The 23,962-nt window shown below is 45.9% G+C and overlaps 1 protein-coding gene across 2 annotated transcripts in view; it reads right to left on the reverse strand.

Annotated features, from left to right (window-relative positions):
- slc39a13 (solute carrier family 39 member 13) overlaps positions 1-23,962 on the reverse strand; it is an 80,972-nt gene that overhangs the window by 4,310 nt on the left and 52,700 nt on the right. Inside the window, exons 8-10 of one of the 2 annotated variants that reach the window (XM_068045906.1) lie at positions 17,709-17,841; positions 17,228-17,327; positions 12,560-14,219 (exon numbers count right to left, since the gene is read on the reverse strand). In XM_068045906.1, the coding sequence (XP_067902007.1) occupies positions 14,147-14,219; positions 17,228-17,327; positions 17,709-17,841 (306 nt within the window). In that variant the 3' untranslated portion in view covers positions 12,560-14,146. Of the gene's footprint in view, positions 1-12,559; positions 14,220-17,227; positions 17,328-17,708; positions 17,842-23,962 lie in introns of those variants that run through there. The other variant, XM_068045905.1, reaches the window with a different exon arrangement.

Consider the following 23,962-nt stretch of genomic DNA (forward strand, 5'->3'; position numbering starts at 1 on the left):
GTCAGTTTGCCTATCCAATCTGAAGTCCTTGTTCTCATCCAGACAGGCAGCAAGTACTTCATACCTGTTGGACAAAGAAAAGGGCTGAGGCTCCTGCATCACAACATCCTGGATCTCCATACCTTCCTGACTCAGAGTCATGCCCTCCTCCCTCTGACCATCGACTGCCTCTGAAGTACCACCTAACCTAAGGGAGACTGCCTCCTGGAACAAAGCATCTAGGTAACGCTCCCCTTCTCTGATGCCCTGCAATGTCTGCAGTTCTGGCTCCAGTTCAGCAACTCTGAACCAAAGTTCAAGATGCAGCCACTTACTGCAGATTTTGTTGTCTGGGACTGCGATGCTATCCAGAAATTCCAAAATTCTGTAGCTACAGCACACCACCTGCTCTGCCATGTCTATCTAAATTGTTTACTATTTAATTAGTTAAAAGTATTTCTCAATTGATTTAAGTTCTTTCGATTAGTTCATCTAGTTTATTAATTTACAGTAAATAGTAAGTTACAGATTCTTATCTGAGTTTGACACACCACCTCCAGCTCAAAGAGCAAAATAAAACTGTAATACTCACCAACCAATCATCTACCTGCTGCCCTGTGATTTGATTTTTGTTGATTGATGGTCCACTTGAGTCCCGCTCCAGGCTCAACCCTACAACCCTCGAGAACTCTGCCTTCCTCTAATTCATGCCTCATGTGCATCCCTGACTTTCACCCCACCACTGGCAACTGTGCCTTCCGCTGTCTAAGTCCTAAGCTCTGGAATTCCCGACCTAAATCCCTCAGCTTCTCCAACTCTCCAAGATGCTCCATAAAACCCACCTATTTGACCAAGCTTTTGGTCACCTATCCAATGGCTAGGTCAATTTTTGTTTGATTAGACTCCTGTAAAGCACCTTGGGACAGATAACAAAGGAGGTGTAGGAGGAGGATGGTGTAGTCAAGTGTCAACGTCTGCTGACATGTTGAGAAGGATGAAGAGTGTTACTACACAATGGTCATAGTCACACAGGATGTTATTTGTAACTTTTTTAAAGGATCGATTGCTGTTCTGTAGCTGGGAAGAAAGCCTGATTAGAGATTCAAACATGGAATTGTGGGAAAGATGGGTATAGATTTGGGAAGGTAAAAAAAAGGGAGGTTGACACTGGGGAGGTAGTTTGCAAGGACAGCAGGGGTGGGTTTTTTTGACCAGTGATTAAAGTATGTACTGTCTAGAACATGCCCAGTTATAAATGGCAGATGAGCTGGCCAGAGAGGAGAGTCAAAACTTTGTTTATTTGAATCAACCACTCCAGGAACTGAACTGGGATTTTGATCAAATCAATGCAAAGCAAGAATATCTGTTTGTAATCTTCAAATTATTCAGTACTGTAGTTAACCTTAAAACAACTAATTAGGGTAATGAAAGCACATTTGAAAGGGCAGGGGGGTGGGTGGTGAAATGATACCCAAGGAGAAGGAACTGAGTCAGAAGGACATAATCTAGACCAATACAGTTCTGGGAGAGGGCTGCATTACTTGAGGAGCTGATCTGAGGGCTAACGGGGTACCCTGTCCCAGAAATGTTTGATGGGACAGGGTAGAGCAGGTGTCTCCAACCTTTTCTTTGGTGAGAGCTACTCCTGATAAATATATTGAAAAAGATGGATAGATAAATGCAAATTAAAATGTAGTTATTAAAATTGTATTTAATATGAAGGAAATCTGATAGTAACTTTATTTCAATTTGATATTTGACACTGCATGCTGTCCACCAGCCCTGTGAAATTCAGCTCGTAACTGGAGAGGACAATCCTGACAGTCGTTCAAATGCTCTGTCAGTCGGGTTCGAAAGTTTGAAGTAAACATCACACACGGCTCCAGCTACTTAAAGTCACGAAATCTGTCATTGCATTCTTGGCCAAGCCTGGTCAAGAGATCACTGCAGCTGCTGGTGTCCAAAAGCCCAGCAGCGGCTTCATTTTCTGCCAGCATTTGGAGCACAGATGGAAAGTGCTGCACTTTCTTTTTCTGCAATTATTGCACCCATCTTGAAAGTCCCATCCCTAACGTTTTCTCCCCCAATCTGCCCTCTTAAACTGTTTAAATTCCCCTGGCTCTTTAAATCAGTTCATTTTAGCCCTATCTAAAAGTTAACAGTTAGTTTAGTGTATGTTACCTGGGCCCACTGCCCTCCCCCAGCCACACCTGCTCTTTGTTTTCTCAATGAAATTGATCCGGATGTAACTGACGAGCACAGCTGCCGATACTTTAATCTCCGATCCTGCTGTCTTCACAGTCCAGAGTGTCTGCAGCCACGGCGTGCGGTAAGTCCATTGAGGTGAAGAAGGAGCTGCGGGACCCGAGAGAAGTCCTGTGAAAAGGTGCCCCGAACACCCAAAACATCCACGAACGGCCCCCCCGGCCGCAACTTCAAAGCGCCCGCGGGAGATGGCTCGGAGAGCATCTGCAGCGCACTGTCGGCAATGCTGCATGCCTTTATTTAAACCACTGCAGAAAAAAAAAACCCTTAGCAAATGTAATCACCTCTAAGTCTGCCAAATGATGCTTCACCTCCCGAAGGACGTGGATGAGCTTTCCGGACGTCGATGGTGGGCACTGAGGAAATGGCTTATTACCTGCACCAGATTCCACCCCCCCTCCCCCCCCCTTTACCCCCCTTCCACCCCCCCCCCACCCCCGTCCCCTTCCCTGCTCCACCCTCTCAGCTCACCCCCTCACAACCCCATCCCAGCCCGCCCCCCCCTCGCACCATCTTCACCCCGCACCCCCTTCCCCTGCACCCCCCCCCACCCCCTCCCTCTACCCCTCCCCCTTGCATCCCCTCCTCCCACCGGCACCATCCTACACCTGCGTAGGGGCCCCAACAACCCCACTGCCTTGTGGGCGTCTCGGGAGAGACCAAGGCTAAGGGAGTAAACCCTAACAGATAATCCGGAGCGGAACCCCGTAGGCGGTCATGTGTCACCTTTGGCATGTTTCCGGCAGTTCCTGCAGCCATACTGGTGCCAAACGTCGTGTCCTGCACTCCTTTGGACCCCACCAGAAAGGCCGAGAGGGGGGTTTTGACGACTGGGCAACTCTCAACCTCCATAAATTTGCCCAGGCATGCGCCATGGAGAGGTCACTCCATAGTTGCCTCACAGCGACTGAAACAACACGGAAGGCAGCAGTTACGGGTTATAAGTCCAGATAAATTGGCGTAGAAACTGGGCGCCACGGGTTGCCTTTGTCGGTGGGAGAGGTCATTGCACCTCACTGGACAGCTACCGCCCGCCTCAAACCGGGCAGCCCCCGGTCAATAAGGTTCTGTCCCGCCACAGTCTGCCTGCTTCAATGGGTGCTTGGAGCTCAGGGTCATTGCCCGAAAGGTGGACTGATACACCGCACCAAACAACATGAAAAAAGGAAAGAAGGTACCAGCCCTTCGCTTTGCAAGCTGGAACGTCAGAACTATGTGTCCTGGCCTGTCGGAAGACCTTACACAAATCAACGATTCTCGGAAGACCGCCATCATTAACAACGAGCTCAGTAGACTCAATGTGGACATTGCAGCACTTCAGGAGACTCGCCTCCCCGCGAGTGGCTCTCTAGCAGAGCAAGACTACACCTTCTTCTGGCAGGGCAGGGATTCTGAAGAACCAAGACAGCATGGAGTGGGCTTCGCCATCAGAAACTCCTTGCTCAGCATGATAGAGCCTCCCTCAAATGGCTCGGAACGCATACTGTCCATCCGACTGCTCACCACCTCTGGTCCAGTACACCTACTCAGCATCTATGCTCCAACACTCTGCTCCCCACCTGAAGCTAAAGACCAGTTCTATGAACAACTCCATAACATCATTAGCAGCATCCCCAACACCGAACACCTATTCCTGCTGGGGGACTTTAATGCCAGGGTTGGGGCCGACCATGACTCATGGCCCTCCTGCCTTGGGCGCTATGGCGTTGGAAGGATGAATGAGAACGGGCAGAGACTGCTTGAGTTGTGTACCTATCATAACCTCTGCATCACCAACTCGTTCTTTCACACTAAACCCTGTCACCAGGTTTCATGGAGGCACCCAAGATCACGTCGTTGGCACCAGCTAGACCTCATTGTCACAAGGCGAGCCGCCTTAAACAGTGTTCAAATCACACGCAGCTTCCACAGTGCGGACTGCGACACCGACCACTCCCTGGTGTGCAGCAAGGTTAGACTCAGACCAAAGAAGTTGCATCATTCCAAGCAGAAGGGCCACCCGCGCATCAACACGAGCAGAATTTCTCACCCACAGCTGTTACAAAAATTTCTAAATTCACTTGTAACAGCCCTTCAAAACACTCCCACAGGGGATGCTGAGACCAAGTGGGCCCACATCAGAGACGCCATCTATGAGTCAGCTTTGACCACCTACGGCAAAAGTGCGAAGAGAAATGCAGACTGGTTTCAATCTCATAATGAAGAGCTGGAACCTGTCATAGCCGCTAAGCGCATTGCACTTTTGAACTACAAGAAAGCCCCCAGCGATTTAACATCCGCAGCACTTAAAGCAGCCAGAAGTACTGCACAAAGAACAGCTCGGCGTTGCGCAAACGACTACTGGCAACACCTATGCAGTCATATTCAGCTGGCCTCAGATACCGGAAACATCAGAGGAATGTATGATGGCATGAAGAGAGCTCTTGGGCCAACCATCAAGAAGATCACCCCCCTCAAATCTAAATCGGGGGACATAATCACTGACCAACGCAAACAGATGGACCGCTGGGTTGAGCACTACCTAGAACTGTACTCCAGGGAGAATGCTGTCACTGAGACTGCCCTCAATGCAGCCCAGCCTCTACCAGTCATGGATGAGCTGGACATACAGCCAACCAAATCGGAACTCAGTGATGCCATTGATTCCCTAGCCAGCGGAAAAGCCCCTGGGAAGGACAGCATTACCCCTGAAATAATCAAGAGTGCCAAGCCTGCTATACTCTCAGCACTACATGAACTGCTATGCCTGTGCTGGGACGAGGGAGCAGTACCCCAGGACATGCGCGATGCCAACATCATCACCCTCTATAAAAACAAAGGTGACCGCGGTGACTGCAACAACTACCGTGGAATCTCCCTGCTCAGCATAGTGGGGAAAGTCTTTGCTCGAGTCGCTCTGAACAGGCTCCAGAAGCTGGCCGAGCGCGTCTACCCTGAGGCACAGTGTGGCTTTCGTGCAGAGAGATCGACTATTGACATGCTGTTCTCCCTTCGTCAGATACAGGAGAAATGCCGTGAACAACAGATGCCCCTCTACATTGCTTTCATTGATCTCACCAAAGCCTTTGACCTCGTCAGCAGACGTGGTCTCTTCAGACTACTAGAAAAGATCGGATGTCCACCAAAGCTACTAAGTATCATCACCTCATTCCGTGACAATATGAAAGGCACAATTCAACATGGTGGCTCCTCATCAGAGCCCTTTCCTATCCTGAGTGGTGTGAAACAGGGCTGTGTTCTCGCACCCACACTTTTTGGGATTTTCTTCTCCCTGCTGCTTTCACATGCGTTCAAATCCTCTGAAGAAGGAATTTTCCTCCACACAAGATCAGGGGGCAGGTTGTTCAACCTTGCCCGTCTAAGAGCGAAGTCCAAAGTACGGAAAGTCCTCATCAGAGAACTCCTCTTTGCTGACGATGCTGCTTTAACATCTCACACTGAAGAATGCCTGCAGAGTCTCATCGACAGGTTTGCGTCTGCCTGCAATGAATTTGGCCTAACCATCAGCCTCAAGAAAACGAACATCATGGGGCAGGATGTCAGAAATGCTCCATCCATCAATATTGGCGACCACGCTCTGGAAGTGGTTCAAGAGTTCACCTACCTAGGCTCAACTATCACCAGTAACCTGTCTCTAGATGCAGAAATCAACAAGCGCATGGGTAAGGCTTCCACTGCTATGTTCAGACTGGCCAAGAGAGTGTGGGAAAATGGCGCACTGACACAGAACACAAAAGTCCGAGTGTATCAGGCCTGTGTCCTCAGTACCTTGCTCTACGGCAGCGAGGCCTGGACAACGTATGCCAGCCAAGAGCGACGTCTCAATTCATTCCATCTTCGCTGCCTTCGGAGAATACTTGGCATCAGGTGGCAGGACTATATCTCCAACACAGAAGTCCTTGAAGCGGCCAACATCCCCAGCTTATACACACTACTGAGTCAGCGGCGCTTGAGATGGCTTGGCCATGTGAGCCGCATGGAAGATGGCAGGATCCCCAAAGACACATTGTACAGCGAGCTCGCCACTGGTATCAGACCCACCGGCCGTCCATGTCTCCGTTATAAAGACGTCTGCAAACGCGACATGAAATCGTGTGACATTGATCACAAGTCGTGGGAGTCAGTTGCCAGCATTCGCCAGAGCTGGCGGGCAGCCATAAAGACAGGGCTAAATTGTGGCGAGTCGAAGAGACTTAGTAGTTGGCAGGAAAAAAGACAGAGGCGCAAGGGGAGAGCCAACTGTGCAACAGCCCCAACAAACAAATTTCTCTGCAGCACCTGTGGAAGAGCCTGTCACTCCAGAATTGGCCTTTATAGCCACTCCAGGCGCTGCTTCACAAACCACTGACCACCTCCAGGCGCGTATCCATTGTCTCTCGAGATAAGGAGGCCCAAAAGAATTGCACCCAAAAGTCCAGTTTCGATTTGAAAGCTTTCACTGCACTTATGTCAGCAATTGTTATTTGTTTTCCCTGCAATTCACAGTTCAGGCTGTTTAATTTTTCTGTCACTTCTGTTAGAAATGCCAGGTCAAGCAGCCACGCACTGTCTGATATTTGGGTGGGACTGTTGTTCCTTGACTCCATAAAAGCTTTAATTTGATACAAGGGGAAGAAATTGACTCAGCTAAGCCACCAGATTTCAGTGTGCAGCAAAAGATCACCATACTTGAATGATAGTTCAAGTCACTCCTCGACAAACTGAAGGTATTGTAAGGCCCTTGCATGAATTAAATTGATTTTCATAACTTTGCCGCAAATTGCCTGATGAATAATACAGTGGTAGTTCAGGAAATTAGGGAAATCTGGGTCTGCTTTGCAACTTGTAATGAAACCAACATGACACCCAATCGTTGTCAGGAAGGGTTTAAATTAGAATGGCAGAAGGATGGGAATCTGAACAGGGAAACAGAGGACAGGGAAGGATAGAAAAGAAAGACAGAAAGGTAAGAAGCAAAAGTGGAAGGCAGAGAAAACAAGGGCGAGAAACACATGGGGCCGTACTGCAAAATAAAGCTAAGATGACTAACAATGTTAGAAAGACAAGCCTAAAGGCATTGTGTTTTAATGTGTGGAGCATTTGCAATAAGGTAGATGAATTAACAGTGCAAACAGATATAAACGGTTATGATATAGTAGCGATTACGGAAACACGGCTGCAAGGTGACCAAGGATGGGAACTGAACATCCAGGGGCATTCAATATTTAGGAAGGACAGGCAAAAAGGGAAAGGAGGAGGGGTAGCGTTGTTATAATCAATATAGAGATAATCAATGCAAAAGTGAAGGATATTGGCTTGGAAAATCATGATGTGGAATCTGTATGGGTGGAGCTAAGAAACAACAAGGGGCAGAAACCTTTGGCGGGGGTTATCTATAGGCCCCCAAACAGTAGTGGAGATGTAAAGGATGGCATTAAACAGGAAATTAGAGACGCATGCAATAAGGGTTCAAATGTAATCATGGGTGACTTTAATCTACATATAAATTGGTCCAACCAAATTCGTAGTAATACTGTGGAGGAGCATCTCCTGGAGTGCGAACGTGACGATTTTTTAGGCCAATACGTTGAGGAACCAACTAGAGAACAGGCTATCCTAGACTGGGTACTGTGCAATGAGAAAGGATTAATTAACAATCTTGTTGTGCGGGATCCCTTGGGGAGGAGCGACCATAACATGATAGAATTCTTCATTAAGATGGAGAGTGAAGTAGTTGAATCCGAAACTAGGGTCCTGAACCTAAATAAAGGAAACTGAAGGTATGAGGCGTGAGTTAGCTATGGTAGATTGGGGAACTTTACTAAAAGGGTTGACAGTCAATAGGCAATGGATAATATTTAAACAACGTGTGCATGAATTACAACAATTATTTATTCCTGTCTGATGCAAAAATAAAACCAGAAAGGTGGCTCAACCGTGGCTTACAAAAGAAATTAAGGATAGTATTAGATCCAAAGAGGAGGCATATGAAATTGCCAGAAAAAGCAGCAAGTCTGAGGATTGGGAGCAGCATAGAATTCAGCAAAGGAGGACAGAGGTTGATTAAGCGGGGGAAATAGAGTATGAGAGTAAACTTGCAGGGAACATAAAAACTGACTGTAAAAGCTTCTATAAATGTGAAGAGAAAAAGATTAGTGAAGACAAATGTAGGTCCTTTACAGTCAGAAACAGGAGAAATTATAATGGGGAACAAAGAAATGACAGAACAATTAAACACATACTTTGGTTCTGTCTTCACAAAGGAGAACACAAATAAGCTCCCAGAAATGTCAGGGAACCAAAGGTCTAATGAGAGGGAGGAACTGAAGGAAATCAGTATTAGGAAAAAAAAAAAGTGCTAGGGAAATTAATGGGGTTAAAGACTGAAAAGTCACCAGGGCCTAATAATCTACACCCCAGAGTAGTAAGGGAAGGGGCCCTGGAAATAGTGGTAGTCATCTTCCAAAATTCTATAGTCTCTGGAGCGGTTCCTACAAATTGGAGGGTGGCAAATGTAACCCCACTATTTAAAAAAGGAGGGAGGGGAAAAGCAGGGAATTACAGACTAGTTAGCCGTACATCAGTATTGGGGAAAATGCTAAAGTCTATTATAAAGGATGTAATAGCAGAGCACCTAGAAAGCATAAACAGGATTGGACAAAGTCAGCATAGGTTTATGAAAGGGAAGTCATGCTTAACAAATCTACTGGAGTTTTTTGAGGCTCTAACTAGTAGAATAGATAAGGGAGAACCAGTGGATGTGGTGTATTTGGATTTTCAAAAGGCTTTTGATAAGGTCCCAAATAAGATGTTAGTGTGCAAAATTAAAGCACATGGGATTGGGGGGTAATATACTGGCATGGATTGAGAACTGGTTGACTGACAGGAAACAAAGAGTAGGAATAAACGGGTCTTTTTCCGGGTGGCAGGCAGTGACTAGTGCTTGGGACCAGTGCTTAGGCCCCAGCTATTCATAATATATATTAATGACTTGCGTGAGGGAACTAAATGTAACATTTCCAAGTTTACAGATGACACAAAGCTGGGAGGGAATGTGAGCTGTCAGGAGGATGCAAAGAGGCTCCAATGTGATTTGGACAAGTTGGGTGAGTGGGCAAATGCATGGCAGATGCAGTATAATGTGGATAAATGTGAGGTTATCCACTTTGGTTGTAAAAACAGAAAAGCAGATTATCTGAATGGTGTTAGATTGGGAAAGGGGGGAGGTACAACGAGACCTGGGTGTCCTTGTACACCAGTCGCTGAAAGCAAGCATTCAGGTGCAGCAAGCAATTAGGAAGGTGAATGGTCTGTTGACCTTCATTGCAAGAGGATCTATTCAGATTTATTTAGACCTGGGTGTTCTCATACACCAGTCTTTGAAGGTAAGCATGCAGGTGCGACAGACAGTAAAAAAGGCAAATGGCCTTCATAGCAAGAGGATTCGAGTACAGGAGCAGGGATGCCTTGGTGAGGCCACACCTAGAATATTGTGTGCAGTTTTGGTCTCCTTATCTGAGGCTGCTCTTGCTTTGGAGGGAGTGCAGCGAAGGATTACCAGACTGATTTCTGGGATGGCAGGACTGACGTACGAGGAGATTGAGTCGGTTAGAATTATAGTCACTGGAATTCAGAAGAGCGAGGGGGGTGGTGGGGGGGAATCTCATAGAAACCTATAAACTTCTAACAGGACTTGACAGGGTAGATGCAGGAAGGATGTTCCCGATGGTGAGGGAGCCCAGAACCAGGGGTCATAGTCCAAGGATACGGGGTAAACCTTTCAGGACTGAGATGAGAAGAAATTTCTTCACCCAGAAAGTGGTGAGCCTGTGGAATTCACTACCACAGAAAGCAGTTAAGGCCAAAACATTGTAGGTTTTCAAGGAGTTAGATATAGCTCTTGGGTCTAAAGGTATAAAAGGATATGGGGCAAAAGTGGGAACAGGCTGAGTTGGATGATCAGCCATGATCGTAATGAATGGCGGAGCAGGCTCGAAGGGCCAAATGGCCTACTCCTGCTCCTATTTTCTGTTTCTATGATTTGAGTACAGGAGCAAGGATGTCTTGCTGCAGTTATACAGGGCCTTGGTGAGACCACAGCTGGAGTAAAGTGTGCAGTTTTGGTCATCTTATCTGAGGAAGGATATCCTTGCCTTGGAAGGAGTGCAAAGAAGATTTACTAGGCTGATTCCTGGGATGGCAGGATTGACGTATGAGTAGAGATTGGGTCAACTAGGCCTATATTCACTAGAGTTTAGAAGAATAAAAGGGGATCTCATAGAAACCTATAAAATTCTAACAGGACTAGACAGGCTAGATGCAGGGAGGATGTTCCCGATAGCTGGGGAGTCCAGAACCAGGGGTCACAGTCTCAGGATATGGGGTATGTCATTTAGAACAGAGATAAGGAGAAATTTCTTTACTCAGAGGGTGGTGAACCTGTGGACTTCTCTACTGCAGAAGGCAGTGGAGGCCAAGTCATTAAATATATTCAAGGAGATAGATATTTTTCTTAATGCCAAAGGGATCAAGGGATATAGGGAGAAAGTAGGAGCATGGTACTGAATTAGATGATCAGCCATGATCTTTTTTGAATGGCCTACTGCTGCTCCTATTTTCTATGTTGAAGGGCACCATCGCTTGCTATTGACACTAGCCTCTTGATTGGCATTGTTTCTTGCAAAAAAATTCTTAAACCTTGTTGTAGATATCAACTCCTCTGGTAGTGGCTTTCAAAGGCAACAATGTCAAGAATTCCTCTTTCATGGTGAAATCTTCAAACACCATTCCAACAAACACAGCCACTAGGCAGTGTTGCCGGAATCATCTGATTCATCACACTTCATGGAAAACCATTGACAAGTACTTAAATCCCTCGCCAACTGTTCGGAAACATCTTCAGATAATGCAGATACCCTTCTTGCCAAGGTGTTCGTCCCTAACTTCACGTCGGATATGGCAGACAATTTCTGGCTTGTTTTTGAAATCTTTGAATAACGTTTCAGCCATAACAGTCATTGTGCCCTTTATACCACTGCACTGTGTGAAAATGCTGCCTTGTTTTTGGTTAAAAAGCGAGCAACTTGAAAAGATGCCTCTGTTGCCATCATAGCTTCCTTCACTTGTTTAGTTAGAAACGATTGCTGTCTCTGCAATGCTGCCTTTAATTCACTTACTTTTTTTGTGCAGAGACTGCTTCCTGCAGGAAAATTTTTCTCAATCCTTTTGTACCGTTGCAAAATGCCTCTCGACATAGCTCTTTCTTCTCACTGCAACTCCCACACCGCAGATTAGAGAGACACATTTGTCTTTAATGCATGTAAACAAAACATTGTTCTCCTACTTTTGGTGAAAATGGTACATCTTTTTTTGGACGGGCCTGCTCAGCATCCATGATGAGACACCCTCTTCACTGCTTGCTCATTGTGTGGTGATGTCAGGATGCGCATCCGCGGATTAATGCTGGCAAGTCTGGACGCACTTCAGATGGCATGGGTGATCGGACTGCGCTACGAGCTACTCAAAGACCGACATGAGCTACCAGTAGCTTGCAATCAACAGGTTGCGACCCTTGATGTAGAGGAAGCTTTACTCTGTGTCTAACCTATGCTGTTACTTTTCCTAGGATTTTTTAAACACTGGTTTTTTAAGCCCGATCATTAAACTTCCTACTTGCTCTAGGCAGTCTGTGCTACGAGAAATGCAGCAGGGGAAAGTGTAAAGAAAGACTTGTATTTATATAATCACCTTTCATAATCTCAAGATGTCCCAAAGTACTTTACAGCCAATGAAGCAGAAGTGTATCCACCGTTTTAATGTAGGAAATAGTAACAGTGTACTCTGATGATTTACTGGCAGATTATGGAAACCCAGTTAAGATGGGATGGCTCACTGAACAGCACAGGACCGTGGCAACTAGGTTATCCAATGCAATGCTGATGGTAACCCATTCATTGTAAATAGTCACAGAATCTAGGTCTGTGGCAGAGTTTACAACGAGGAGTCAGATTTAGTTGAAGATTGAAAGAGGTTAGGGACAACACACAACAGCCTTGTGGTACTCAAACCTGTGGCCTTGGTTCTGAGGCACGTACATAACAGGCAAATTCAAACAGGCTATTGAAGAATTGGCAGACAGACTGCACTAAGAGACCAGCTTAAAAAATCCTTCTCTGACAAATATTGGTTATATTAAAATAATGAGTTTCCAACCTTGCTGCAACATTTTAAATCTTCTCCCCATGCCACTTCTCCGCAGAGGTATAGGGAGGATGATCTGTGCATTAGCATTGTTCTTTCACCTCTGGGTTTAAATAAAACGCACGTATACATGACACAAACTGAATATGCATAGTTTATTTAAAGATTTCATGCTAAATATTTACATGTAAAATTAAAATACATAGAATAGTTTTAAAAATACACAAAATAAAATCTGTGCCTCAAGAAATAGGAGAAAGTGCAGAGTCAGTTTCACTCATGAGTCTGTGCATAGCTGGAAGGTGCTGCAGATCTCATCCCTCTGCAATGAGCAACAGCCCCACATTAGAGCAGACAGCACCATTAACACCAACATAAGAGCTGGTAGTAACAGTCAGTCCACGGGCCTCATGAGTACACAGGTAAGGAGTGTTCCTAACAAGGCAACCGATTTCACTAGTACAACAGTACTGAGCGACTAAAGGGTTTGGTTCTACAGATGGCATGGTTATAGTGATGTAATAAATTGGCAGTCATCACACACCAAAGGAATCATTATGGCTGTAATTCCTGACGGATATGGGCAACACCAGGTTTCATTAACGTCCTTTTGGTTGTGATAACCAAAGCACCCAATGTGCTGATACCATCTTTATCACCTATGTATTGTGTGTAAAGAAATTACTTTATGCAATGTGAAGAGGAGAACTGTGGAAATCAGTATAAAATGTCCAGAGGTCACAATGTGTTTTGCTGGTTCCACAGTGCAACTGGAGTCAGCCCAAACTCTCAGGACTCTGAAAATACAGGGGGACAAATTAAGGGGACACACGAGGAAAGATTTGTGAAATAGGATCGAGGTGGGTGACAGACAGGTAGTGTTTGGCAAATAGGATCGAGATGGAGGGACAGATGGGTCGCGTTTTGGGGAATAGGATCACAGGGGACAGAGGGTAGTGTGATCAGGCTGGAGTCACTTACTCTCAGTATGTTGTTTTGTTACATTCGAGTAACACAATCCAAGAGAAAAGGAAGTCATCGAGCCTGATCTTGGTCAAGCAGAAAAGGACACAGCTCTAATTACAGGTGTCAGGTGTTTCTTGAGATCTTGCTGGTCCCTGTAAGGTATGCCCACCCAGATTTCAGGAAGGATACTGAGGCAACGCATAGGTGGGCAGACAGCTGCAAGTGGGAGTATTTCAGTAATGGTACCCACCGCAGCATCCCAATGCTTTAAGCTGATGTCTGACCTGCAATGAGAAGTGACAAGGCTCACCGGGCACATTTCCTATGCTCTTTCTGTAGTGCGGGTGTTGAAGGAGTGGTGGGGGGGGCCCTCAGTCTGGAGAGAGCAGGACTCAAAGATTGCTGAGCACTCAGGACACAGCAACAATTTGGCTGGTCAGGCAAGCTAAGGGGCTGGAATTGTCTGACACAGAAGCACCATCGATTAGGTAGTGGCTATTCCTAGTTGTGCGACATATGGTTTATTGCATTTCTCTTTGGTTCAGCATTTTACTGCATGCTACCAGTCATTTAGCATGACTCCATTACTAAACTCAGTTTAGAGGAGATGTGGGGGAAGAACGTCAATTTGTTTTCTCCATACTGATGCAGTAGTTGGTCATACTGATCAATTGTTTCATTAATGCTGGCTGCACGTAACCTTTCCCTAAGTAGTACTGAAATGGCACTCTAATCCGGGAACAATCCAGGAGCTCAGTTAGACAATGGCAGAAACCAGCATCATGACTCCGATTCCACTGCACAGCATCACCATCTGATACACAGAGTTCCTGCAACACAATCAAAGATCAAAAATACAGGTACTGCCAAGGGAATCTCTGAAGAGTACTAATGCAGTGTGAAAATCCCTACCTGTCAGAAATCCACTTATTTTCCCACAATCATTTACTGTTTTGTCAGCTGATGCACAGAAATCTGTAGCCCAAAACAAGGTTAGCTGGCCTCAGGACAGAGGGTCAGGCTTGGTTTATTTGGAGACAGAGGATGATCTATATGCAGCACATGCAACTTGCAGCAAAAGCACAATCGACACAGGGTGAGTAGATTCTCCAGGTTAATTCCGCAAGGATGAGAAAAAAAAAGTGATCAAAGCAGACTTTCGTGTGTTGGGCTACGTAACAGTGATTACATTTCCAAAATGGCATACAATGGTTGTAAAGCACTTTGGGGCATCCTGAGGACACGAGGAGGAGCTACATGAATGTAAATTCTTAATCAGAGAACTCTCCACACATTCACAAGCAAGCAGGCGACCGGGACTCACCAAAGATCATTTTAGGGTTTCTATGAATTCTGACACCCATTGGAGATGTGTAATAACGTAAATACAATCACCAACCCCAAAAAGACAATGATCCGCAATACTCCGGTCTGTAAGTGGACAAATAGAAGGCAAGTCTTTTCCAACATTCTTTACAAAAAATCTTTAAGCTTAGAGTAAGGAATGTTCAGTCAGGACTAAACATGTCAGGGTCAGATAAACTGTATAAAGCTAAAGCTCCCTCTACACTGTCCCATTAAACATTCCCAGGACAGGTGCAGCAGAGTTAGGTGCAGAGAAAGAACAAACTTGCACTGACTTAGCATGGCTCATGACCTCAGGATGTTACAAAGCACTTGACAGCCAATTAAATATTTTTGAAATGTAGTCATTGTTGTAATGTAGAAAAACACAGGAGCCAAATTGCCCTTGGCCAAATCCCTCCAATAGCAAGGAGAAATGAGCAGATAATGTGATATTGGCTGTGGGGAACATAATCCCAATACAAAAGTGAAGTACTGCGGATGCTGGAAATCTGAAATAAAGATAGAAAATTCTGGAAGCTCTCAGCAGGGCGGCAACATCTGTGGACGGAGAAACCAAGTTAACGTTTCAGCTCACTGACCTTTAGCTAGAAGAGTCCTGACAAAAGATCATCCACAGATGCTGCCTGACTTGAATATTTCCAGCATTTTTACATTGTTCACAATTACATTGTTCCACTTTTCACACCTTCCATCCTGAGATTCGCAGAAAGTTGCCAGTTTATACCAAATTAAGGGCAGTTTTTTTACTGTTAATCTATTACTTCTTGGAAATAGCTTGAGACTATAACCCATACAGCCAATAGAGGCATGAACCTTTCATTCAAAATGGAAAGTATCAGACAGTAATGCGTGTATCCAATGTTTTATATAGAGAACTGTACAAAAATATGAAAGGAGGTTGGAGAGGCAGAAGTGTTGCTGGTTATGAGTGCACCCCATTCTACATGGAGTGGACCAGCAGAACGTGACAGCTCCTTATCTGTTACTTATTCAGGTCTTCAAACAACATTCATCTTCCTCTGATACCAGACAACTGCTGGATGGCTTTTGCCCAGAAGGACACTCCTCTACACATACTTTGGTCACGTCTCCATATTCAGCCATTCTAGACAGCAATCTGGGGGACTACTCGGGTCTCACAGCACTGAGTTCATTGCTTACTGGGCCAGTCCACAGGAAAGGGAATGTTTCCCATAATAAGCAGGCTAGTACATATCTAATAAAAGCACAAAGATTTGGCAGAAATATATGTGGGACACACCACTGCCAGAAGAGGAGATAATAGGCCTCTGCCTGAAACTGGGGAAATACCACATAGTATATGGCCTGTTCTTGGAGACTCAGTCAGCACTGCCTGCCCCCCTGCAAAGAAACTAAGCCACTGGCCACAAAGGACAACAACCCAACCAACATTCCAACTGGTAGGCAGGGCCCCTCCCCTGTCCATCCCCAAACAGGACCAAATTGCTTCAACGCTGACCTCCATACTCCTAGTGTAAGTGGGAGTCAGTTGCCAGTGATCGCCAGAGCTGGCGGACAGCCATAAAAGTAGGGCTAAAGAGTGGCCAGTCGAAGAGACTTAGCTGTTGGCAGGAAAAAAGACAGAAGCGCAAGGAGAGAGCCAACTGTGTAACAGCCCCGACAACCAATTTTATCTGCAGCGCCTGTGGAAGAGAATGTCACTCTAGAATTGGCTTTTATAGCCACTCCAGGCGCTGCTTCACAAACAACTGACCAACTCCAGGCGCTTACCCATTGTCTCTCGAGACAAGGAGGCCAAAGAAGAAGAAGTGCAGTTATACCACGAGACCGGGAGGATCAACATTTTCCTCCTTGTAAGCACTATGCAGTCAAAATTTGAAGCTGCTTCATAAACATTCATGAAGGTCTCCTATCTATACCTTACATCTATGTATCTATGTACATTGTAATACAACCTGTTGCCAGTGGTGGCAGTGTAGTCCCTCAGTTTCACATCTTCCAGCTCCTCAGCCTGGACTGCAGAGAATCTCCTGTGCTCCAGCCAATTGTATTTCTCTGCTTCCCAAATTGCTGCAAGTTTTGTCCGACCATAACATGATGGAAATAGAAGAGCATGCAATAACATATTGTTATAAAGGTATCTGATATGAATATATCTGTTGCTGGTGCCTGTGGGTTGCTTTGAGTTCATAATTGTGTCTGCAAATAAACATACCAGCAGTTATCTCAGACACCGTTTAAGCAAGTACATCTGTAAGAGTGTTCCATCACTATTACAAAGTGGACTTGTGAGGGACTAGTATTGCAAAAATGTGTCACCATTGTTATCAGGATGTGAAGATTATCACACGCATTTCTTTTACAACTGAGCAATTTAATTTTATTGTAATGGATGGGAAGGTCTGGGTTTTACTTTATCCCTCTGCCCAACGTTTCCAGAAACAATACAAATACTATATGCAGGCTCTTAATGGGAATGTTTACTTACCGCACATCCTTTTCCTGAAGGAGGTCAGGTACCACAGTAACTAGAGCAATGTACAGAAATCCCCCTGATGTGAATGGTAGAATCCAAGCTACACTGTCCCCTGTAAGATTTAAGAGACACATATATTAGAATTATAGGGAAAGGAAACTGACTTGCTTATACATACCTGATGTGTGTGGGGTGGGGGCAGGGGAGGGAGGGGAGAGATCCCATAAGGAAAGGTGGGTGAGGGGAAGGAGATCCCGCAGTGGGAGTGGGGGAAACAGGGGGAGGGAGAAATAGAGAGCGCGAATACGCGGGCACGGGGAGGAGTGCAAGTGAGAAAGGGAGAGAGATTGAGCACACACCTATGTGCTGGGCTGCATTAGAGACTCGAATAAAATAAAAAGATAATAGAGCTCTGTCTCTCTCCTGCCCCACTCCCCCCACACCTCACTCCATTGCCAAGTTTCTCATTTACATAAAGCAGATTAAACAGTACCTGCTCCTTCTGGAGACTGTGCACACAGGGCAAAGCAGGCCCCTAATACCCCTCCAAATGCAGTTGTGAGCTGCATTTTTGCTGCACTCCATCGATCAAATCCTGCCCTGAGCAGGATGGCAAAGTCTCCAACCTGTGGGGTAAACAATGAAGTAGTCAACGAACAATGAAGTAGTCAACGAACAATGAAGTAGTCAATGAACAATGAATAATTTAAGGTCAGGGGCAGGAGGTTTAGAGGGGATTTGAGGAAAACATTTTTTTCACCCAGAGGGTGGTTGGAATCTGGAACACACTGCCTGAAGGGGTGGTAGAGGCAGGAACCCTCAACATTTTAGTATTTAGCCGAGCACTTGAAACGCCATAGCATACAAGGCTACGGGACAAGTGCTGGAAAATGGAATTAGAACAGATAGGCTTGATGGTCGGTACGGACACATCTGTATAACTCTACCTCTGTATAACGCAAGCATTTCACATCTCCAATTTGAACTGACAGGTTCAGCTAAGACTGTTCATAACTGAAGACTGACGGTAGCAGGTGTTTTTTTTAATATTCATTCATGGAATGTAGTCTTCAATTACAAAATCAGCATTTATTGTCCATCCCCAATTGTCTTTGAGCAAGTGATGGTGGCCACCTTCTTGAACAGCTGCAGTCTGTGTAGGTAAGGAGTTCCAAAATTATGACCGGACAACGGCGAAGGGATAGCATTATGGTTCCAAGGCTGGATGGTGTGCAACGTGGAGGGAAACTTGGTGTTCCCATGCCTCTGCTGCCCTTATTCTTCTAGGTGCTACAGTTTGGACCTGCACTCATCCAGCCAGATGGAGATTATTCTATCACACTCCTGATTTGTGCCTTGCAGATGGTGGAAACGCTTTGGGTGTCAGGAGCTGAGTCATTCGCTGCAGAATATCCAGCCTCTGACCTGTCCCTGTCGCCACAGAATTTATGTGGCTGTTCCAGTTCAGTTTCTGGTCAAAGGTGACCCCCAGAATGTTGAGGGTGGGGGATTCAGTGATGGCAGTGCCACTGAATGTCAAGGGGAAGTAGTTAGATTCTCTCTTGTTGAAAATGGTCATTGTCTGGAACTTGAGACACAAATGTTACGTGCTGCTCATCAGCCTAAGCCAGAGCGTTATCCAGGTGTTGCTGCATGTGGGCACAGACTACCTCACTATTTGAGGATTTGCTAATGGAACTAAATGTTGTGCAATCACCAGAAAACATCCCCACTTTTGATCTTATGATAGAAGAAAGGTCATTGATGAAGCAACTAAAGATGCTTGTGCCGAGAACACTGTCCTGAGGAACTCCTGCAGCGATGGCCTCGGGCTGAGATCATTGGCCTCCAACAACCACAACCATCTTCCTCTGTGCTAGGTATGACTCCAGTTTTCCCCAATTCCCACTGACTTCAATTTCACTCGGGTTCCTTAACACCACACCCGCTTAAATGTTGCCTCAATGGCAGTCACTCTCATCTCACCTCTTGAAGTCAGCTCTTTAGTCCAGATTTGTACCAAGACTATCATGAAGTCTGATCCAAGTCTTCCTGGCATGAAACAAACTGAGCATCGGTGAGTAAGTGCTGCCTGACTGCATGGGTCCATGACACCTTCCAACACTTTTCTGACAATTTAAGGTAACTTGATAGGACAGCAACTGGCTGGATGGAATTTGTCCTTTTTGTGGATAGAACATACCTATGCAATTTTCCACATTGTCAGGTAGTTGCCAGTGTTGTTGCTGTACTGGAACAGCTTGGTTAGAGGTGTGGCTAGTTCTAAAGCACACGTCTTCAGCACTACAGCTAAGATGGTCTCAGGGACCATAGAGTTCACTGTACTATGTATTTTCAGCTGTTTCTTGATATCACATGGAATGAATTGAATTGTCTGAAGACTGGCATCTATGATGGTGGGCACCTCTGAAGGAGGATGATTGCAAATACTTCAGCCTTGTCTTTTCCACTCACATGCTGGCCTCCATCATCACTGAGGATGGGAATGCTCATGGAACCTTCTCCATCCATTAGCGGTTTAATTCTTCACCACCATTCACAACTGGATGTAGCAGGACTGCAGAGCTTTGATCTGATCCGTTGATTGTGGGATCACTTAGTTCTGTCCATAGCATACCACTTCTGCTGTTAAGCATGCACGCAGTCCTGTGTTGCAGTTTCACCAGGTGGGCACCTCATTTTTAGGTATGTCTAGTGCTGTTCCTTGCATGCTGTTCTACATTTGTCATTGAACCAGGGTTGGTGCCTGGCATGATGGTAAAGGTAAAATGAGGGATATGCCAGGCCATGATGTTGCAGATTGTGGTTGAATACAATTCTGCTGATGTTTCACAGTGCCTCCTGGATACCCAATTTTGAGCTTCCAGATTTTTTCTAATTCTATTCCATTTCGCACAATGTAGTGCCACAAAACACAATGGAGTATGTCCTCAGTGATAAGTCTGGACTTTGTTCCCACAAGCAATGTGCCTTGGTCACTCCGACCAACATTGTCATGGATGGATGCAACTGCAACACAAGGATTGGTAAGGAGATCAAGCAAGCGCTTGCCTTTTGGTTTTCTCACCACCTGTCACAAGCCGAGTCTGGTAAATATGCCCTTCAGGACTTGGTCAGCTCAGTCATGAGTGGCACTACGAAACCACTTGGTGTGGCATTGAAATCCCCCACCCACAGTATATTCTGAGTCCTTGCTACTCAGTGTTTCTTACAAGTGGTGGGCAACATGGAAGAGCACTGCTTCATCAGCTTAGGCAGGGTGCAATCAGATTTCCTTGCTCAACAGGGCGGCACAGTGGCGCAGTGGTTAGCACCGCAGCCTCACAGCTCCAGTGACCCGGGTTCACTTCTGGGTACTGTCTGTGCGGAGTTTGCAAATTCTCCCTGTGACCGCGTGGGTTTCTGCCGGGTACTCCAGTTTCCTCCCACAGCCAAAGACTTGCATGTTGCTAGGTAAATTGGCCATTGTAAATTACCCCTAGTGTAGGTAGGTGGTAGGAGAATTAAGGGAAGGTGGGGCTGTGGTAGGGAATATGGGGTTAATGTAGGATTAGTACAAATGGGTGGTTGTTGGTCAGCACAGACTCGGTGGGCCGAAGGGCCTATTTCAGTGCTGTATCTCTCTATGACTCTATGACATGTGTAACCTGATGCCATGCCAATGTTGAGGACTCCTAGGGCCACTCCCAACTGTATACCACAGTGCCACCATCTCTGGTGCATACCTGCTGCTGGTGGGACAGGACATACCCAGGAATGGTGATGGAGGAGTTTCGGATGTTGACCGAAAGTTATAGAAACATAGAAAATAGGAGCAGGAGTAGGCCAATTGGCCCTTCGATCCTGCACCACCACTCAATACGATCATGGCTGATCGTCCAAACTCAGTACCCTGCTCCCGCTTTCTCCCCGTATCCCTTGATTCCTTTAGCCCCAAGGACTATATCTAACTCTTTCTTGAACATATTTAATGATTTGGCCTTCTGTGGTAGAGAATTCCACCGGTTCACCACTCTCTGGGTGAAGAAATCCCTCCTCATCTCAGTCCTAAATGGCTTACCCCTTATCCTTAGATTGTGACCCCTCATCCTGGACTCCCCCCACATAACTATAGAAGCTTTTACAGTCAATTTTTATGTTTTTATGATTATGAAGGTGAGCCCGAGGGGGAATGATGCCAGAGACCAACAGGTAAAAGCAGTAGACCTGAAGGAGTTCGAGGCGAGAGCCCAGAGGGAGCAATTTTTTAAAAAAACTAAAAATTACGTCAGCGCAAAGAAAGGTGCTATCATAAAAACAAGAAATGCTGGAACCACTCAGCAGGTCTGGCAGCATCTGTGAAAAGAGAAGCAGAGTTAACGTTTCGGGTCAGTGACTCTTCTTCGGAAGGTGCTGATTGGTGAGTTTTTTTTAATCTATGTCTATATCTTTGGAGAACAGCTAATGTGGTCCCACTATTTAAGAAAGGCTGCAGAGATAAGCCAGGGAACTACAGACCAGTGAGTCTCACATCAGTGGTAGGGAAACTATTGGAGAAAATTCTGAAGGAGATTATCTATCTCCACTTGGAGAGGCAAAATTTGATTAGGAATAGTTAGCATAGCTTTGTCAGAGGGAGGTCATGCCTAACAAATTTCACTGAATTTTTTGAGCATGTGACCAGATGTGTAGATGAGGGTAGGGCAGTTGATGTAGTTTACATGGATTTCAGCAAAGTCTTTGACAAGGTCCCACATGGGAGACTTATCAAGAAAGCAAATGCACTTGGGATACAAGGTAACTTGATAAGGTGGATTCAAAATTGGCTTAGCTGTAGGAGACAGAGAGTGATGGCAGACGGCTGTTTTAGTGACTGGAAGCCAGTGTCCAGTGGCGTACCACAGGGATCTGTGCTGGGTGCCCTATTGTTTGTCATTTATATAAACAACATAGATGACTATGTGGGGTAGGATCAGTAGGTTCGCGGATGACACAAAGATTGGCCGAGTGGTTAACAGTGAGGTTGAGTGTCTTGGGTTACAGGAAGATATAGACGGGATGGTCAAATGGGCAGAAAAGTGGCAGATGGAATTTAACCCTGAAAAATGTGAGGTGATACACTTTGGAAGGAGTAATGTGACACGGAAGTATTCAATGAATGGCCTGACACTGGGAAGTTCCGAGGATCAAAGGGACCTTGGCATGTTTGTCCACAGATCTCTGAAGGCAGAAGGGCAGGTTAATAGGGTGGTGAAAAAGGCATATGGGACATTTGCCTTTATCAATCAAGGCATAGATTACAAAAGCAGGGAGGTCATGTTGGAGTTGTACAGAACTTTGGTAAGGCCACAGCTGGAGCACTGTGTGCAATTCTGGTTGCCACGTTATGGGAAGGATGTGATTGCACTGGAGGGGGTGCAGAGGCGATTCACCAGATGTTGCCTGGGATGGAACATTTAAGCTATGAAGAGCGGTTGGATAGGCTTGAGTTGTTTTCGCTAGAGCAGAGAAGACTGAGGGGTGACCTGATCGAGGTGTACAAGATTATGAGGGGCATGGACAGGGTGGATAAGGAGCAGCTGCTCCCCTTAGTTGAAGGGTCAGTTACGAGGGGACACAAGTTTAAGGTGAGGGGCAGGAGGTTTAAGGGGGATTTGAGGAAGAACTTTTTTACCCAGAGGGTGGTGACGGTCTGGAATGCACTGCCTGGGAGGGTGGTAGAGGTGGGTTGCCTCACATCCTTTAAAAGGTACCTGGATGAGCATTTGGCACGTCATAACATTCAAGGTTATGGGCCAAGTGCTGGCAAATGGGATTAGGTAGACAGGTCAGGTGTCTTTAATGCATTGGTGCAGACTCGACGGGCCGAAGGGCCTCTTCTGCACTGTATTATTTTGTGATGTCTTTATCAAGTCTTGAGTTTATCTCTGTTACGTTTAATTAGTCTAATAAAAAGAGGCATAGCTGGGAACTTAAGTTCTGTTCCATGTGGGAACTCCAGGACAATTTTTTTTATTTGATACAGCACTGAAACAGACCCTTCGGCCCACCGAGTCTGTGCCGACCAACAACCACCCATTTATACTAATCCTACATTAATCCCATATTCCCTACCACATCCCCACCATTCTCCTACCACCTACCTACATTAGGGCAATTTACAATGGCCAATTTACCTATCAACCTGCAAGTCTTTTGGCTGTGGGGGGAAACCCACGCGGTCACAGGGAGAACTTGCAAACTCCGCACAGGCAGGACCCAGAACTGAACCCGAGTCGCTGGAGTTGTGAGGCGGCGGTGCTAACCACTGCGCCGCCCTCGTGTCCTGGAAAACCACATGTGCAGGAAGTGTCGTCAGCTGCAGCACCTCGAGCTCCGGGTTTCGGAGTTTAAGCAGCAGCTGCTGTCACTGTGGTGCATCCATGAGGCTGAGAGCTACGTGGGTAGCACTGTTTCAGGATGTGATCACTCTACAGCTTAAGGGTGTGCGGGCAGAGAGGGGAAAATGGGCAACTGCCAGGCAGACAGGGAAGGACAAGGCAGGTAGTGCTAGAATCCTCCAAGAGCATTTCGCTCTCCAAGCCAATATTCAGAACTGAACACTAGTGAGTGTGATATTTCATCTAGGGAGTGCAGCCACAGCACTATGGGTGGTTCAGCTGTACAGGGGGTAGGAAGATTGGGAAAGCAATAGTAATAAGTGATTCTCTAGCTAGAGGAATAGAAAGATGTTTCTGTGGCTATGGA

Source organism: Heterodontus francisci, chromosome 14 (genome assembly GCF_036365525.1).
Source record: "Heterodontus francisci isolate sHetFra1 chromosome 14, sHetFra1.hap1, whole genome shotgun sequence".
In the NCBI taxonomy this organism is placed as follows: domain Eukaryota; kingdom Metazoa; phylum Chordata; class Chondrichthyes; order Heterodontiformes; family Heterodontidae; genus Heterodontus; species Heterodontus francisci.